Source organism: Nothobranchius furzeri, chromosome 12 (assembly GCF_043380555.1).
Source record: "Nothobranchius furzeri strain GRZ-AD chromosome 12, NfurGRZ-RIMD1, whole genome shotgun sequence".
Lineage (NCBI taxonomy): Eukaryota > Metazoa > Chordata > Actinopteri > Cyprinodontiformes > Nothobranchiidae > Nothobranchius > Nothobranchius furzeri.
Genome location: NC_091752.1, coordinates 40,295,476 through 40,312,770, shown reverse-complemented (window position 1 = coordinate 40,312,770; position 17,295 = coordinate 40,295,476). Strand labels below are relative to the sequence as shown.

Here is a 17,295-nt window from a genome sequence, read left to right as displayed (position 1 = left end):
TTTATTTATTTATTTTTATTTTCTAATCATCCAGGGCTTATTAATGCTGTGTCAGCGCTGTTCTTTTCTTCTAAACATGCATGCAAATTACCGGTAATAACGTGTCAGTTCTGTTTTTAATATGAATGCTATCAGTGCTGTTTTCTTTTCTAAACTTGCAGGCAGTTCACCTGTGTTTAAAATTCGTTTTGTTGAATTAAAAACAACAATGAAAAACCTCCATGTAGCGTCTTTCTGTCTAATTATCTTATGTTATGGCCATACATGCGCTGTGCGCCAGAGACCTGCATGTGGCTGCTGCGCCGCGGCTTGTATTAGAGTACGGCGTGTGTGTGTAGAAAACCTTTTTTGTTGTTGGTGCGGCCTATATTGAGGTGCGCTCTATAGTCCAGAAACTACGGTACTTTAAATGCCCAAGTTGTGAAGAACAATGCTCTCCAGGGCAGTGATCAGACATGCAGTCTTTTCAGAGTCTAACTGAAGGAATTTACCTTCTAGCCAGCTGGTGAAAGCTTACCTGTGGTATCTTAATATGGTTAGAAGATGAATGAGTGGTTGTAATTAATCACCTTTGTGACAAAAGTGTTACCAGCAAATCTGTTTGCAGTGACATCATTTACTCCCTGTGATCTGCATGCGCCATAGCCATTCACTGCTACTGATAATTGTTTTGTGTCTTCAAGTTAACATCATGCCACTGAGATATGAATCAAAGTTAGAAAAACAAGGAAACAGAGCAAAATACAAAACAAAATATGAGTTAAACCTCAAAACAAAACCCAGAGTTCACTTTCAAATATAAGCACTTTCTCATTTTTCTAAACACTCTCTATTATGCCTTTTTATCGTCAGCTAACCTTGAATACAGTTTGTATTCAAACCTTTAAACCAATTGTTTCTGCTTGTTTCATTCATCTTTCCAGCTATCAGCCTATAAAAACACCCCTCTCCATTTTTCCTCTGAGTGACTCTGCAGAACGGTTCAATATCTTTAGTCCCCTGAGAGGAACAGAGTTTGCAAATGGAGTTAGCAATAAAATAATGAAGTAGAAACACAAGCATGCACGCGCACACACACACACACACACACACACACACACACACACACACGAACACAATAAAATAGGGAAAAACAAATAAAACTTTTAAAACAATACAAAGTTGTTTTATACCACATGGAGGACGAGCATAGACAATTAAGCCCTAGAGGAGTCAATAACTGAAATACTGCAATATAAAAAAGATCTGGTTAGTAGAATGAAGAGGATAAACCACTTCTGACAAACAATTAAAAGAAAACAACTTCTGAAAGCATTTTAAAGTGAAAATTTAAACGGTTTAGACCTCTTCTCTTCTTCAATATTCTAAATTTCTTGCATATCTAGATGTAATTTCAATGGCATCAAAATTTCTAATGCCAAATTTTTACCCGTCTATCTCCCACATCAACAACAGACTAAAAATCTTGTTTTTGGGTGCGAGTCCCTCAGGATTATCCAGCAAAGCACTCCTCTCTCGACTCTTCATTTCGAAAAGACTTTCAACTCTCACACAAGGAGAAAGAAATTCACCAAGAGAGGAGGAATACACAACAATCTCTCCCCTCTCACTAGCCTCAAGGGACCAGAGTACAATGCATCCAGCAGCCGAGTTTTGTTATCAGTAAAAGGATATGATTCTTCCATTTCCTGGATGAAAAAAGAGAGAGAAGTTTATTCTTTCGCTGCCGTTCCTGCTCATTACCTAAATATAAAACACAAAGCTAAATGGAACAAGCTCACACCTGATCTCCTGGGAATCAGAGAAATGTCAGATATCCGTATTGAAAGTAAACGGAGACAAAACGGTGTATTATCAGAATGTGAACCATAACACAGAGAGAGAAACGGGACTTTAGCTCAAATGAATGCAGCTCTGAAAAGAGGAGTTGATGAGATCTCAGCGGTCTGAAGAAACTGTGAGGCAATGGGTGGTCCGGGTCCTGAGCTGCAGGTCACTTTCTTTTCATCTAAGTGAAGTTTTATTTATTTATTTTTGCTTCACAGCCTGGGCATACCTGGCAGGAGGTAAATCTTCCCTGCCCTTTTCTTCCTCCGTGGTGTGGAGCACCTTCTTAACGGGGAACAGCTGACAGCCAATGACCTGCCCGGCGGTCGGGAGAGCAGTCCAGGTGCTGCTATTTGTCCTTGGAAAAATGTGAGGCTGAACCAGACTTCATACCAAGACATTTCTGATTATTACCTGAAATAAATGAACCTGGACAGGTTGTAAGGTGTCAAGTTCCCTCAGCAGGGAAGAGTGTCTACTGTTGTGCTTTGCTAATTAGGCAGAAGATGTTTTCCTACGTCTGCTGCAGCATCGGATTGAAGCACCTTTATCCATGTGTGCACATGACACGCATGCCCTCTGTGGAAAAGATCAATGTCTGGATGCATATGAAGAGAGGCACTGTGGAAAGTGTTCTTGCAGCAGATGTAGTGATTTATTAGACAGCTTTCACACTCAAAATATCTTAACAAGAAAAGAGCGAGACAGAAGCAAAGGCAAAGATTGCTTGTGGCAATATTGCACACCTTTCTTCTTTCAAGCCCTCAGTCATGCAGTAAGTAGACACGTTGTCAATATAGGTTACAATACACACACTCACCCATTCTCAGGCTGCACGCCGAAAAGGTGCCATGCATGATAAACGCGTTATGAATAAATACCTCCGCGGCAGATGAAATGAAACAAAGTCGCATCAGAGCTTGCAAGATGGCAGCAGAGACGGTGCACGCACGTCGCTGTAGCACTTTTGCAACCAGGGATGATATTACTTGAGTAAATTCTGTCTCACTCTGGGACTCATTACAGCACACTTCCAGCACTGCCATTATGTGTGCACCCAAACTGAATAAATGTTGTCCCTGACCCTCAAAAAAATCAACGCTCATTAAAGCACACAAGAGCAAACGGGAGCCCGAAAGGAGCAGGCGTGTGCGACCCACTTTGAGTCACAGCTGTGTCGTGGTTTGCTGGGCAACACACACTCACACACACACACGCTGAAGAATGAGCTGACCACTGAACTGCTGCAGCATGTGGAAGAAGGCCACATATTTCAAATGTGCCAGATGAAATTACATTAGAAACTTAAGTGAAATCTAATTAAATGGAGCTGAATCAGCAGCTGAAGCGGTAAAACTCCTGCTGGTTGGCTCTCTGCCCTGCAGCCATGACACACTTCTGATCACAGAAAGGGGCTTTCTACTTCGGAGGAGTTGAAACACATGTGACTGCAGCTGTGCTGTAGCTTCTCTTATTATTATTTAAGATTTTCTTTTTCTTTTACAGCACTGAAGCTGCAGACACTATACAGAAATGACCGAGGGAGGGGGTTCCCTCCTGGATCAGTAGGAGTCTTTTAAACTGACTAGCAGCATCACCACAGTCTAAAGAGGCCAACCATGATGACATAGAGTAATAAAAATAATCCAGTATATAGTTGGTGTTTTTATTCTGATATACATCCTGTGTTTGAATAATACCTAATAATATTATTGCACATATTAGTCATCATCTGAACGTTTTGCTGTTGCTTGACCAAAGAGGAAGCTGCAGCAACGCTGACATCTAAAGGCCAAACTCTAAATCTGCATTGGCTCCCACTTCAGAAACGTTACAGAAACAGACACACTCCTTTTTGTTGTTATTCCAAAATAAATAATAAATAAACTCTGTTATTGGCTAGATAAACCATGTCTTGAACATTGAGAAATTGGCAAGTCGGGTTTATTTATTAAGCACTTTACGAGGAACAGCATGACAACTGACCAAAGTGCAGAACAAAGGCATTAATGACACATTAAACTACATGTTAACTAAATATAAAAGCACATAAAAACACAGCAGGTACGTCACTAAAACCTAAGACCGAAGCACAAAAGTTTCAACACATCAATGTCCAAAAGTGAAGTTAAAGAGGAGAGTCTTCAGACGGTCATGGAAGGGGACTGTCTCGCCTCCGGTGGTAGTTTGTTCCACAACTTAAAGACATCAAAACGAACAACGGGTTCACTGCAAGCCTTGTAGGTCGCTCCAGGTATTTGTAGGAGGAGGTGTTCTGCCCATGGAAGGGGGTGTAGGTGTAGGGGGTGATCAGCTCAGACAGACATGAGGGAGCCAAGTCATGAATAGCTTTAAAACAAAAGAGGATAATCTAAACCTAATCCAATAAAGGACAGGAAGCCAGAGTAAATCAGCTCAAATAGGGGTAATATGTGAGTTTCAGGAGAGGACGTGTTTACATCAAAGACAAGCAAGTTTAGATAGTCCAGTCTGGATGTAATGAGAGCATGAATAACAGGGCAGAGGTGCTAATCATGGAAGCAGATGACCAGAGGTCTACCACATCAGACAGGACCCAAGCAACGGTGTAACATAACAGGGTAATAAAAGATGGAGGCTGGCAAAGCAGAATGCCATAACTAATCACCTTAATCACCTGGACGGACGGACCAGAACCTTAGCACAGTCTCGGAGTGATGGTACTGAGGGGACTTCCAGATCCAGACTCATAAGCAGGTGATAGCTAACCAACCAGACGTGGTGATCGGAAAACTACAGGAGAGCACACTAGTAGTAGATGTAAGGATCCGAATGACCATCTCATCAAGGAGAAGAACAACAAGAAAGTTTAGAGATGCAGAACGAGCTGGCCCTGACAGACAGCAGCTTCATCAGCACAACAAGGCAACACACATACAGAAAATTGTTTAAACGTCAAAGAAAAACTAAAAGGGAATCAAGTGATATGCTGAATATTTTTTGTACGAAGGAGCCAGTGACAAAATTCATAAATCAACACTCTTAAATCTAGATGTTTGTGTATCTAAACTGCGTCTGAGTGAGACGAGTTCCTTTCAATTCAGCCGGTTTTGGAGCTGATTTCAGGAAAAAAGGCGGAACATTTCAATGTTTTTTCAAACTCAGTACATGCCATTGGCACAATCCAAAGGAACAAGTCATGTGAACACATCCAGTAGCCTCCTGTGAATGTTTGAGGATGAAGGTATGAAGCATATGCCAGTGGTTTAAACAGGGAAACGACATCGTACAGGGATGAGTCTGAGTTTTAAGGTCTGTAATGAATCCCCGGGGCTCCATGACTGTATCTGGAACAGAAAGGCATTGTGAGGAGGTGTGCATGTTAATTACACCACCATGGACCAACTATCATGGGTTAGGATTTACAGACTTTACAAGACAAGATTTACAATTGCAGCCATGAGGTGGGAGGTTTAGTGTTTGGTGGCAGGAAGGTCTCATCTTAGAGGACTCCAAAGCACTTTACAATACAGTGCAGCATAGACACATTCACACAGGTGTCTTGGGGCGCACTGACAGACTGCAGCATTATCATTGCTGTCCATCCGTCCCACCACCACCAGCAGGCAAGAAGGTGACTTGTCTTGCTCTGACTGACACAAATGGAGTCTGGGTTAAAACCAGCAACCTACCAGTTACAGGGTAAACTCCTAAACCTCTGAGCCCAGTCACCCCGTGGATGATGTGGCCCTGTGTGAAGTGGAATAAGGATCAGCACCTCCAAATCCAAGACCAGAAAACTCCAGGTCAAGGGAGAAGGCCTGATTCAAGTGCAAAGTTAAAATCTGGGGTTATTGTTCATGAGGGAAGTAACGGGTGATTGAGAGGCGGATCCATCAGCATTGGATAAACATGTCTGTTGTGGTGGTAAGGGAGAAAGAAGATTGTGAAAACAAGCAGCCAAGTTTCCCCAGCCAACACACAGGTGGGCCTTATATGGAATATATGTGAGCAAGCTGTATGGGTCCCACCAGGGTTTGCCCGCAGTATCCACAGTGGCCCCACAGGGGTTTACCCACAAAGATTCGAAACCCTCTGAAAACCCATGTAGGGCCTGTTAAAATCTACGTGGGTAAAGATCTTTCTGGGCAAACCCCTGTGGGGCCACCATGGAAACCGCGGACAAACCATGGTGGGACCCATACAGCTCGCTCACATATGTCCCAAATGGGGCCCACCTATTTGTACTGGCTAGACTCAGCCTGAGGTTGTGGAGTGGGGCACCTGGGAGGGAATCCAAGTGGAACGCCTGCGTCTCTACATCAACAGGAGCCAGCTGAGATGGTTCGGGCATTTGGTCAGGCCACGGGAGAAGTATTTTGGGTGTGTCCTGCTGGCGGGAGGAGGCCCCCAGGCAGGGGTGAATTTAGGACTGAAGAAGATCCGGGACTTAACGCACGCGCGCGCGCACACACACACACGTAACACGCACTAGTCTTTTCATAAAACATTCAGGGCTTGAGCCCAAGTAGCCAGGCCAAACGCAGGTCCTGCTCCCAGGTCAACCCATAAGGGGATTCTGGATCTAGTCTGGGCCACTCTGGGGCAGCTTGTGGAAGTGGCTGAGGAGGAGAGGAGGGTCTGGGCTTCCCTGCTGCTGCCTCTGCAACCCGAGAACACACTTAGATGATTTGTAGTGTCGTTTCATATTATAAACCGTCTTTCTGAGTTTAACATACGCAAACTACATCTCCCATCCTGCTCTTCGGGTGCGCCATGACGCAACAGGACATCAACAGCTCACGTGTGGCCTAAACGGCGCCGCTGTTGCTGCCGAGTGCTAGTAACATCTGCTTCATGAGGGGCTGCTTTCACATCCAAAAGACCTATTTTCTAGTAGTTTTACCCACTTTTACTTCCCACCGCTGCTCCTGAGCCAACATGCCGCCGAAGAAACCGCCCCAGCCCGCGGGGAATAAAAAAACTCAGGAGAAGAAAAAGGAAAAGATCATTGAGGTAAAAAAATACACGAGTTAGCCTGTCGGCGTTTGGTTTCAGCTCAGCGCCAAACTGAAGCCACCAAACGCGTAAAGTCCTCCAGACCTTTGGTTATGGTTGTGTGTAAACTATGATTATGCAACTTCTAACTGTGGCGTTCTCTGCTGTTATTAGCTAAAACTTATGAAGCTGACAGATTCGTGTAGCATAGATGCTAATAGCAGGGCCTACAAGTTGTCCGGCGTAGCTTTTTATCTTTCAGTCATGTTCTAGTAATTATTTTATGACCTGAAAATCATCTTTATGCATTAAATGGCTCAGGTGGACGCTTAATGGGTCTTATCTGGTCAGGTGTTGACCAGAACAGGTAAGAATAAAGTTAGGTAGCCGTTATAACTGCTTTGTTAACGTGACCAGGCTGCTTATTTAAGTGATTTCTGAGTTCAGGCCGCAGTCAGATAAGCTGGAGAAGCTGGCTGGAGTAATGAGCACAGACAGGAGACCACGTCACTGACGTGTTGACGTTCAGATTAATAGTTGTAATGTTTCCATGTTATTCATTAAGAGACAAGTCAACACAGTCTATCCTAATTCTGATTTATTCACATGAGATAATTCAACATTTATTTTCAACAAGTTGGGAAAGATGGTCAGTTTTTCTTTAACTCATGTAAGCATCACTCCAATACGTTTGGATAAATGTAGTAGGGAAGTTTTTATATCTGACCTTGTTTCTCTGTGCTTTTAATGCTGGGAAGTGAAGTCTTTCAGTTGTCATCTTAGGAGAAAACTATTTTGCATTTGAGAAATACACTAAACTCTAGGAAAATGAGTTCAGATCACAACAAATATCTCATAAGATGTTGGTGTGACACCATGTGAACTGGTAATTGTTCCAACATGTTACTTTGTCAAAAACTATACATCCATTTTCAGCTGCTTATCTGGGGTCTGGTTGCTGGGGCAGCTAAACAGAGAGGCTCAGACTTCCTCCTCTCCAGCCACTTGGGCCAGCTCTTCCGGGGGAACCCCAAGGCCTTCCCTGGCCAGCAGGGAGACATGGTCCCTCCAGCGTGTCCTGGGTCTCTCTTTAGGTCTTCTCCCAGTAAAACCTCACCAGGGAGGCGTCTGACTAGGAGACATCCTGACCAGATGCCCAAGCCACCTCAACTGGCTCCTTTTGTTATGAAGGAGCAGTGGATCTACTCCGAGCCCCTCCCGGATTACCAAACTTCTCACCCTGTCTCTAAGGGAAAGCCCAGCCACCCTGCAGAAAACTCATTTCAGCCGCTTGCATCCATGATCATGTTCAAAGCTTGTGACCATAGGTGAGGGTTGGAACGTAGATTGACTCGGTAAATCGAGAGCTTTGCCTTCCAGCTCAGCTCTCTCTTCACCACGGCAGATCGCATCACTGCAGACGCAGCACCAATCCACCGATCAGTGTCCCGATCCATCTTTCCCTCACTCGTGAAAAAGACGCTGAGATGCTTAAACTCCTCGACTTGAGGCAGGACCTCGTTCCTGACCTGGAGAAGGCATTCTACCTTTTTCTGACTCAATCAAAAAAAAAAAAAAAATTATACAGCAACTACAACTTCTTTAAATCCAGTAACTTGCTTTAAATACAATTTGGGCAAGTGACATTTATCTTAAAACTAAAGATTACGGATGCTTTGAGGTGGATTTTAAATTTCTTTAAATTTTTTACCAAATGATTTGAACCGTTGAATTTAGAAATGGTTTTAGTTGGTTTAGTTATGTCCTGCAAACAAATGTACAGGTCCTTCTAAAAAAATTTGCATATTGTGATGAAGTTGATTGTTTTCTGTAATGGACTGATAAACATTAGACTTTCATATATATTAGATTCATTACACACAACTGAAGTAGTTCAAGCCTTTTATTAGCCACGTTTACATGCGCATATTTAATCGGATTGAATGCCCATTCAGATTGAAAATTCTGCATGTAAACATGTCAATCAGAATATTCTGATCCGATTCGGCCCGATCGGATTGAAATTTCAATCCGATTGAGAGAGGTGGTTTATTCCGTTCTTCATTCCGATTGACGTGCATGTACACAGCCATTCGGATTGTTGGGGTAAAATAATGCCCACTGCGCATGTGTGCAACAGCCAGCGGGCCTCTCCGCTGTCATTTGGACTGCCTGACTTCAAAAATGACAGCGAAATTAACGAGCGGCAGCTTTTAAATCCAACGACAAGACGTCCCGTTTCAGTAATATTTAATTCAGAACTTGCATTTTGTGGAAGTAAAATAAAAATCTGATTATTGCACAAATCATTCGACAAAGATGTTCAAATCTGTACTGGAAATACGCGGGTTTATCGTGGGGGTTGCAGCGCACGGATCCCCGTTTCTGTCAGCTTTGAACACAGCAGCTTCTGCAGCAGGTGATGGAGACACGCTTGTAAAGAACACAGGATAATCTGGGTTTTACAGACCTGATTGGAGGCTGATGTTGGGTAGAAAAACGTCCTCGGTTAAATACTCTGGACGACAGTAAAGTCCATGTTAAAAGCACGTAAACGCAGATGACCTGAGATGCGGTTCGTTAATGATGAACACAGGCTTCTAAACTTTCTGAACATCTTCTGTTATTTTGTTTGAACAGATTTTTCTCAACAGTTTCAGCTGATCGTCACATGTTATTAATAATAAGCCACAACAGAGCTCAGTAATAAAACATGAGGCTAACCCCCCCACCCCCCACCCCCGCTCTGTGGCGCAGCGCAGCGCAACAGCTGTCAATTCAGACCTGCGGACCAGCTGATCAAGAGGCAGACATAGCCCTCCCTTATTTTAATCAACAATAAAATGCAGCAAAGCATATATCTGCAGTTATTTACTGAAGAAAACGTAACTTCTATGAGCTAAATAAAACTATTAAATTGAATAAATGGATCAGGAAAGCAGGAAGAATGGTTATTTCTGTTTTTACATTTTTCTTTTCGTTTCATGGCGTTTGTTTACAATTTTTCTTTCGTGAAAGGCAACTCTGCGCATGCTCAACCTATTTAATCGGATTAAATGCTTGGTGCATATGTACGCACGGCATGATCGGATCATTTCAGTTCGTGTCCATGTGAACAGAGATTCGGAAATTCCGATCAGCCAAGATTTCAATCGGATTGAGGAAATTTGCCACATGAAAACGCAGCTAGTGTTTCTAATATTGATGATTTTGGCATACAGCTCATGAAAACCCAAAATTCCTATCTGGGAAGTAAAAGTGGGTATTTTTTTAGAAGGACCTGTAACTTGACTCCAAGATGATGTGTGAAAACCTGCAGCCATTACTGAAAGGGCTACATGCTGTGTAGTGAAACCAACCCACAATCATAAACCCATCAGAACAGACTACTTCATGTCAGATTTGTTGTGTGTGTGAGACACATAATCAGCTCATCGTGCTGTATCTGTGGTGAAATTCACTTAAAAATAATGGTTTTAACCTTTTTAGAACTTGTTTTGCTATGTAATTTTTCTTCTTCAGGACAAGACTTTTGGTTTGAAGAACAAGAAAGGGGCCAAGCAGCAGAAGTTCATTAAGAACGTTACTCAGCAAGTCAAGTATGGACAGCAAAGTGCCAGACAGGTTAGTGCGTTCTTGTCTGAAGGGTCTTTTTCTGTCACAGTTCATTTATTTGTTGTTGTCAGTTTCGGCAGGCAAGATGTTTGTCTGCTTATTTTTGTTCCTATTTGCTGGTAAATCTCTGAGAATCCATTCAGTAATCTCCTGTTTTGTGTTCAGGCCGATGCAGACAAGACGAGTAAGAAGGCCGATAAGAAGAAAGAGCTGGACGAACTCAACGAGCTGTTTAAACCTGTAGTGGCGGCCCAGAAAGTCAGCAAAGGTGACGAACACAGCTGAGCTCTCATTATAGCTGTTTATCATTTAAATAAATAATTATGTGTTTGCTGGGTTTGAGCGGTGATCAGGGTAAATGTTATTGAGCCTCTTCTCCATCTCATGCAGGCGTCGATCCAAAGTCGGTGCTGTGTGCGTTCTTCAAGCAGGGCCAGTGTACCAAAGGTGACAAGTGTAAGTTCAGCCATGACTTGTCCATGGAAAGAAAATGTGAGAAGAGAAGCGTTTATGTGGATGAAAGAGACGAGGACTTGGAAAAAGGTCAGTAATTAGCAAACGCAACAAATACACCTTTTTTAATTCATGTTGATTTCCATTTTTGTATAGGACACAATCAGAGGGAAAAGATAAATGAGAAAAGCAAACATGATTATCACAGAAACGGCTGCTGATTCTTAGTATACAAGAGCCAATGCGCTTGCTCATAGCTGTTTTTACAAAACAATGCCGTCAATTTGCCGCTACGACATGGCGGCATCAGGGACTCGTAGGTCGTTTATAAGTGGTCGGACCGTGGCGGTAATGTGGCGCAATCGTGTCCTTTTTATAAAAGATTAGGTGATGGCGGCATAAAGGGAGACACTCAATGAGTGCTGCGGTGCTCCAGTTTGCCATCTCAGCTGATTTTGTTCAAAAAGCAAAACTTATTGTCAGTGCTTACTTTCATTTTCCATATATTTGCCGGCCGGAGCTCGCCATTAAGTCCCCATGGCATCATGACACCTCCCTTTGTTGCGTCATGGCGCAATAGCCGTTTATAAGACAGACCATTACAGCAATATTACTACCAAACAAAGCGGAACAAAATCCTTACAATCTACCCAATGCCATGCCGGCATGGCGCGTTTATGAGACACTGTTGCGGTAATGTTTTGTGGATTTGCCAGCACAGTGTGTCTTGTATAAAGGGCTATAGTTTAGGCTGAGCGTACTGAATAAAGACCCAGTTTGATAAAAAATATCTTGGAAATACTGGCAGCAAAAGAGTTTCATACAGTACAGTTATAATATAAAATAGAAACCTGCTGCATAATTAAGTCGTATCCAGTGGTGCTGTAGGAGTGTGTACAGTAGCAACGTGTTTCTCAGAGATGAATTATTAATCTGTGTGAGGAACTGATTTTAAGCAGAGAGAAACACAAACTCATTTTAAATGAAAACAGGGGTTTTCCTGGCTCAAATTGAGGCAGAGGTGGTACCATCCTGACCATGCGCCAGCACATGCGTACTCTGAGCATTCAACTGCCTCAATATTATAAAAGGCTCAATAATATGCATTATATTAGTGTTAGTTCCCTTTTTCCCATCTGATATAGTTAATGTTTATATATTTGACCTACATTTCAGTAACATTTTAGGTTTGTATTAATAACACTCATCTTAGTCAAAGTAACACAAATATACCCAGTAAAATATAATGCATTTCATTAACATGCATTTGTATTGGAAATGCTAATAACATTTAATTTCTGCTGTTAACAATGTAATGGTGGCATGTCTATTATGTACGGGCTGGCAATAATCCAGTTCAAATTATGTTCAAAGATAGAAGTGTTTAATTATGTACTACAATGGCTTGCCATATTTCCTGCTTCTGTATGCAGCGCTTTTGATCCACAGTGCTGCAGGATGCAGAACAAACAGGATGGTGGGGACTTTTCAGGCGGCCGCCATGCAAATTTAAGCAGGAAAAACCCTGTATAATATATATTAACTTTGAACTATTAGAGCCCACTGGACGTTTCCCTGTGTGTATTCCACTCTGTCACTGTAGTTAGAGTAACTAAACCCCAAAATAACATTTTTTTTGCTTATGAATTGTATAATTGGGTCTTAACAAATGCAATCTTTCTGTTTCTGTGCATTTTTTGACAAGTTTGTGTAAACTTGATTAAATCTGGAATCTAGGTCTAAAAACGTCTTAGTGCTGCCCCCTGTGGCAGAACAGTGGCTACTGCATTTTAAACTTGTGATTGGCTGGGGCTGGAACAGTTTCACTCATCGGTACAGTCTCCTCCCACTCCCCCTCCCTCCCAGGATGGAAATTCCCCACACTTGCCCATGCCACTCTGTGCCTCCTTGCAACGCCCACTTTCATGGCATTTTTCAAATCTTGGCTATTGGCAGAGTTACATTTTCTGATGGTGTGCAGTCTCTCTTTAAAATGTGTCTAAATCTTGGTGCCTGTCCTGGTTTCACACATCTCACCTTTCTGTAGTGCTGTTTGTTCTTCTCTAACAGATCTGTACCTACCAATATGTACAGGTCCCATCAGTTAATGCAATAACTGTCCCAGGCATTTTGTGCCACCCCTCTCCCTGCAATCAGGGGCAGTGTGTGTGTGTGTGTGTGTGTGTGCGTGTGTGTGCACATTTTGCCATTTTTTTGTGGCTGAGGAGCTAGGCCTGAGAGCCGTTCAGACCGACACATCCCTACATCGTTCCATTTCTAATGTCCGAAGTGCAGGCTGGGTGTTTTGCTAACCTGAAGGAAATATAGACAACAGTTATCCAGAAGGTAGCTAAGAGTTACCAGAAATGTTTCTAGGTTGTTCTCTCGGTACTTACTGTCGAGAGGTCCGCTCGATTTGCAACTCGGAGTAAATCATGAAGGCGCAAATAATCGTCTCATTTTGTTTTTATAATTGTCCAAAACCCAAATCCTAATGTTGATTAAAATTTGATTAATTGATAAGCCCTAGTTGAAGCCAGGAGTCGTTCACAGCAGTTTGTGCCAGAAGCAGCTGTCTCACTTTGGTCTTTATTAAACGTGTGGCTGAGAGGTGGAAGTCCTGTGTCTGTGGTCTTGTTTTTGTTGGTTGGCAACATGTTTCATTAACCACCAAGCAGAGCTTTTTTTAAAATCCTCAGAGTAGTAGATGGACGTGTGCCACCAGTTTTAACGAGCTGTTCTTCTGTGCAGACACTATGGAGAACTGGGATGAGAAGAAGCTGGAGGAAGTGGTCAACAAAAAGCACGGAGAGGCTGAGAAGAAGAAGGCCAAAACTCAGATTGTACGTTTGTTTTTGTGATTTCTGCCTGTCAGTTTAAAACACGGCAAGTATGAGAGTAATAATTAAAAGGATGCTAGAAAAACTGGAAGAAAAGCTACAAAAAGAAGAAAAGCCTGATATGAAAATGAAACATTTCATTGTGATACTCTGATCAGAAACAACCACTCAGCCAAAAATGTGGATTCTTTGCTGTTTAGACAAAAATGGCATGCTTGTTGTTTGCTTGCAGGTATGTAAGTACTTCCTGGAAGCCATAGAGAATAATAAGTATGGCTGGTTCTGGGTGTGTCCAGCGGGGGGCGACACATGCATGTACCGACATGCCCTGCCGCCTGGCTTCGTTCTGAAAAAGGACAAAAAGAAGGAGGAGAAAGATGAGGGGATCTCACTAGAGGAGCTGATAGAGAACGAGGTAAGAACTAGAAGCACCGCACTAAAGATGGCCGAGGTTTAAGGTGATAAACTAACATTTAAATCAAAACACCTTGATCCTTCAAGTAGAATTTGCTCCAAATATTGTCATCCAGCTGGTGTGGGAACAATGGCAAAATCTTTTTAAATGTTGGTTTGCTCATCCTTCACATGTCAGCCAACAGAACAAACTGTTTATTCCACATTAGGAGTCATACAGATGGCTGTTTATTCCACACACCAACAGCAGTTTTACCTGAAAGCATCTTTAGAAAACCGGAGTGCGGCAGCGTGCTCTCTAAAGACGTGGACCATCAGATCAATCGGACATTTCCCCGTGAGACTTAAGCCGGGCGTACACTGTGCGACTTTTTCTCTTTTTTGAGCCGATTTTCCACTCGTGCGAGAATCCACGAGATCGGGGCGAGTTTTGCGCTGAGCGTCGTGTAGTGTACAGGGGGTTACGAGAGGCAATTAACACCACGTGACCAGCTACCGATCAGCAATCGTGAGCTCGCACAAACTTCTGGCGTGTTTAATATTTTGCTCGTCCCTCGTGAGGGTATTGCATTGTTGAAGCGGCGCTGCGAGCAGCTGCGACCCAAAAAGTATCAGAACCGCTCATCCTGCATCAACGCCGCTCGCTCGCTATTTCCCTAATAACACACGCTGTTCGTTTTAATTTCTACACATTTTTTTTACTCACAAAGATTGTCAAGAAAGCGTGTTTGTCGTGTTCATGTCAAATTAAACAGATCACAAAACACAGATTTACTTTCTTTATTTCGTTTTCCTCAACAGGCAACAGGCAAATTACGTGTTGCGTAAAAACTGCTATTTTTAGCATATTTTTAGGGCCGACGTGTTGCTACCAGACGTACAGTGTGAGCAGTCAGATCGCATCCAAGAACTGGGTCGTGCAGTTTGAGCGGAAGCTGACGGCTACGAGTGAAAAAGTCGCACAGTGTCCGCCCAGCTTAACTGTGACCTGGAAGTTTCTCCTTGTCCTGTGCTGACGCCTGTCCCTGTCTGCAGCGTGCAGCTCTGGGTGCAAACGTAACTCGGATCACACTGGAGACGTTCCTTGCTTGGAAGAAGAGGAAAAGGCAGGAGAAGGTCAGAATGTGTTTTAGCAGCTTGCCTGTTCTGGGGAAGAAGTTCAGATGATTAGAGGCAGAAACACGAATCTTACCCCGAACCGGCTGCTGGTGATTACAGGTGGACAAGGCGAGGGAGGAGATGGAGAAGAAGAAAGCAGATTTTAAAGCTGGAAAGTCGCTAGTGGTGAGTTGTGTGTTGTTCCTTGTGTTAGTGGCAGTGGTGATGCAGGCCTCAGTAACGTAACGTCCTCCTGTTTACGTGCTGCTGTAGGTGAGCGGCCGTGAAGTGTTCGAGTTCCGCCCAGAGCTGATTGAGGATGACGACGATGAAGCTGATGATTCTCGTTATGATTATGAAATGAAGGACGATGATGATGAGGAGGAAGAGGTAATTATAAAAACATGGAGGTGTTTGTCTGCACGTCCCTGCCCTCCACAGGCTTTGGTGATCAAGAGCATACGGTAGAAAATACAAAGTGTCATTGTGAGTTGCTTTTTCTTTAAATGTTGTAAAATAACCGATTTGGTATAAAATACAGAAACCGTAGAGAAGAGGTGACACGTGCTCGGACTTTATGAGCCTTGAAGTAAAGAGTCATCGTTTTAATATTAGAATGTGCATTTTGATCTCTTAAAACGGTCATTTTCTCTTAAAAGTAAACGTTGCAGGTTTGCTGTTCAGTATAAAACCCTTCTTACTTCTGCTCGGCTAAAGTCAGCTGTAGCCTAGCAGAAGTGTGGTTTCTGTTTTCATTGAACTAATCTACTTTTTGACCTTTTAATTTTCAGGTTGATGCTACAAATATCCAGGACATAGACCTATCCCGTTTTATTCCCCAAGAGGTGGACAATACAGGCATCACTGTAGCGTCTACAGACCGATTCAGCTCCAGAACGCAGGCAAACGCAGCTAAAGAGGATCCTGGTGAGAAAAACATCTGGTATACCTGCTCTGTTGTTTTCAGAAATACCAAAATCCCTTTCTCCGATTGCAGAGGAGCAGCTGAACGGTGCGTGTGGTGGCGTTGAATCCAACGGCCTTCCAGGAGCAGAGGGAGAGGAGGAAAATGGAGAAGTGGATGATGAAGAAGAGGTACCGGTGGATGAAAACTTGTTCACGGGAGAAGATTTGGAGGAGCTGGACGAGGAGCTGAACACATTGGGTCTGGAAGACTGAAGGAGCGTGTGAGGAGGAGTTGGGATGGACTAGTGGAACTAGTGATGGATGCATGGAGCTACACATCAAAGAGACCAGACGTTTGATTTTAACTTTCAGAGACTCCAGTAATAAAGGCTGATTCTGTCACATCACTGCCCGTCTCCGCATCAGCCCTCAGCAGCATGGCCGTGCTCTTCAGGCGGACTCACGGCCGGTCCTGTCGCCGTCCATCTGACGGTTTCCATTCAAAGATTGTCCACATTTGGTTGCCAGACAAACTTTGCTGGTTTTCACTAAACCTTCATTTAATTGGACTTGCTTTGCTTTTGTACCTCCTCAGTTTAGTGTTGCATTCTGTGATTTTCACACAGATTACAGGATTTAAAGTTCTAACGTCACAAACCTGAGACATCTTTATACTCGCAGGAGAAAAGAGCAGCATCAGCTGTTCACCCACCTACGCCAAAATTAACATGAAGACGCACTTTTGTCCTCCTAGCAGATCTGATGCTTAAATGAAAATGGACGACTTGGTTTCGTGTAACTGAGGTAAATAAATCCAAGCTGTACCTGATTGCTGCCCCCCCCCCCCCCCCCCTACCTGATTTGTGCTTCTTGCTAGCCTGGGATTGTAAATAATGTTCTCATGGGTTGCCTCCAAACGAAATAAAGTATCTGTACATTCAGGGTGTGGCTTCCTCTGATTCAACAGCAGCTTTTAGAAAACCAGTTCAGAATAAAAGCTCTACATGGATATCTGCGTGGATTTAGTGAGGGAATAAATCCAGAAACAAGCTTTCACGTGTTAATGTGAGGTTCAATACGTTCAGTTTCTTCTAACAGCAGGTCATGGGACGTTTAATACAAACTATCAGACATCATTTCTATAACCAAGAATAAAAGACGAGAA

The 17,295-nt window shown here is 43.1% G+C and overlaps 1 protein-coding gene across 1 annotated transcript; it reads left to right on the top strand.

Annotated features, from left to right (window-relative positions):
- The first annotated feature begins 6,615 nt into the window (after positions 1-6,615).
- On the top strand, positions 6,616-17,071 carry zc3h15 (zinc finger CCCH-type containing 15). Its single transcript, XM_015945054.3, has 11 exons — positions 6,616-6,822; positions 10,327-10,428; positions 10,585-10,687; positions 10,810-10,962; positions 13,624-13,715; positions 13,945-14,127; positions 15,162-15,242; positions 15,345-15,410; positions 15,498-15,614; positions 16,016-16,151; positions 16,222-17,071. Exons 1-11 carry the CDS (start codon positions 6,748-6,750, stop codon positions 16,401-16,403), a joined length of 1,290 nt encoding a protein of 429 aa, XP_015800540.1. The 5' UTR covers positions 6,616-6,747; the 3' UTR covers positions 16,404-17,071.
- Positions 17,072-17,295: the final 224 nt, after the last annotated feature.

Bases quoted from the DNA above. Each gene is read 5' to 3' on its own strand.
- zc3h15 (XM_015945054.3), top strand. From the start codon at position 6,748: ATGCCGCCGAAGAAACCGCCCCAGCCCGCGGGGAATAAAAAAACTCAG. The intron at 15,243-15,344 runs GTCAGAATGTGT...TGGTGATTACAG, and splicing joins AGAGGAAAAGGCAGGAGAAG to GTGGACAAGGCGAGGGAGGA. The intron at 15,411-15,497 runs GTGAGTTGTGTG...GTGCTGCTGTAG, and splicing joins AAGCTGGAAAGTCGCTAGTG to GTGAGCGGCCGTGAAGTGTT.